At 40.3% G+C, this 1959-nt stretch overlaps 1 protein-coding gene across 1 annotated transcript; it reads right to left on the minus strand.

The window, feature by feature from the left end:
* Positions 1-202: 202 nt before the first annotated feature.
* On the minus strand, positions 203-1384 carry LOC120009666. The gene has a single exon (XM_038860336.1). It carries the CDS (start codon positions 1382-1384, stop codon positions 203-205), a length of 1182 nt encoding a protein of 393 aa, XP_038716264.1.
* Between the last annotated feature and the right edge of the window lie 575 nt (positions 1385-1959).

Here is a 1959-nt window from a genome sequence, read left to right on the forward strand (position 1 = left end):
CCTTTGCAACACAAGTGGTTTGCATTGCAGGTGAGCATTGTAGGGAAAAACTATTCCCAATCATAGGAAGCTTAGCTACCTCAACATTTTCAGGATTATAAATAGTGCAACTTAAGTCCTTAAAGGACACAGTATACCTCTTCTTAATCATTTGAGGCATACTCAGTAAATTGTTGAGTAAGCTAGGAATATACAAAACATCTCATATAAACTTTGTACCTCTTTTAGTGCTAACAGCAACTGTCCCCTTTCCCTCAACTACTACAACATCACCATTGCCCATCTTCACCTTGGTCTTCACAGACTTATCTAGAGAAGTAAACAAATCAATGTCCTTGGCCATGTGACTTGTACAACCACTGTCAATTATCCATGAGTTTGATGTGGATAATTGTGTTGTATGTTGGGCCATGAACAAATGATCCTTGCCTTGTTGCTTATGATCATCAGAAAAATTTGCTTGCTGCTGAGATTGCTGCCCAGAAGACTGCTGCTTCTGTTTACAATTTTTCTCAATATGACCATTTTTCTTACAAAACCAACACTGAACTGGAGACCTGCCCTTGTATCTGTAGTCCTTCTCCAGATGATTGGTCCTACTACAAGTTCCACAAGGAGGATAGTTACCCTTTTTCTGAGTTTGATCACCAGAATTCTCACTCTTGCCTTTCCCTGATTTGTCCTGATTGTATTTCTTGTTATCTTTGAAGGATGAACCTTGTTTCCCCCCTTTATGCCTAGTATGAAATGCTCCTTCAGTCACTTCATCATTCCTCAATGAAGCCCTCTGTTCTTGAGCTTGCAGCTTACTGCATAACTCAGACACAGTAAGCTTGGTGAGATCACATGACTCCTCAATGGCAGAGACTTTTGCTTCAAATTTCTCTGGCAGACTGATCAACATCTTCTCTACTACCTTCTGGTCAGTAATATCCTCCCCATACAAACGCATTTGATTCACCAGATTACTCAACTTATCAGAATACTCCTTTACAGACTCACTCTCCCTCATTCTCTGCAGTTCAAACTCTCTTTTGAGCGTGAGAAGTTTGACAGACCTTACTCTTTCATTGCCCTTAAACTCCTCCTTCAATTGTTCCCAGGCTTGCTTGGCTGTCTTGAGGCCAACAATCCTCGAGAAAATTTCCTCCGTGACCGCAGCATGAATGTAAGACAGTGCTTTAAAATTTCGTGTCTGTGAGTCCTTCTGTGCCTTAATCTGGGCCACGGTGGCATCATCAGCAAGTTCAACTAGCTCATAACCCTTTTCAACAGAGTTCCATAGATCATGAGCATTGAGAAGTGCCTCCAGTCGTACGGCCCAGAAATCATACCCTTCTCCCTTGAAAACTGGTGGAGCTGGTAGGCTAGAGTTGCTCGACATCTCCGATCTTCGTCACAGGTCCAGTAAGAACTGAAACGCTTCGATACCACTGTCAATTTGTAGAACTCAGATGCTTCTTGTATAAGCAATCAGAGAGCACTTTTCAAGTAAACGTGACTAGGAAAAACCAGAGCAAGCAAGACTCCTTTTACTTTGTATTGCAACAACATATATAAAGTCTTACAGCAACCCTTTTCCAAGTAAAGGATAAGCTTCCTTACATGGGAAAATGGGACTGTCCACATCCACACAAACATACAACATAAGGAAACATTACTAAATATAGCATGGTCAACTTTCAACAATAATGTTGACCCTAACAGCATAAACAAAAAGAGAATCATATTACATGTTAGTAAAACTTTACTTCACTAACAATGTTATAAGAACACGAGGAAACTAAATATGAGAACGCCATGAACCAAGAACAAGAGAAAAGTCAGAGACAAAAAAAGAACAAAAGCTAGAGAATGTGGCTCTCCAATTCGTGTCCCTTCTACTGCCGTGTCTCCCATTTAATAATAGCTCAATGCTTCCTTCAATTAATGTCAAAATTCAATTCCAATTCCTTGTAT

Source organism: Tripterygium wilfordii, chromosome 2 (genome assembly GCF_013401445.1).
Source record: "Tripterygium wilfordii isolate XIE 37 chromosome 2, ASM1340144v1, whole genome shotgun sequence".
NCBI classification, from domain to species: Eukaryota; Viridiplantae; Streptophyta; class Magnoliopsida; order Celastrales; family Celastraceae; genus Tripterygium; species Tripterygium wilfordii.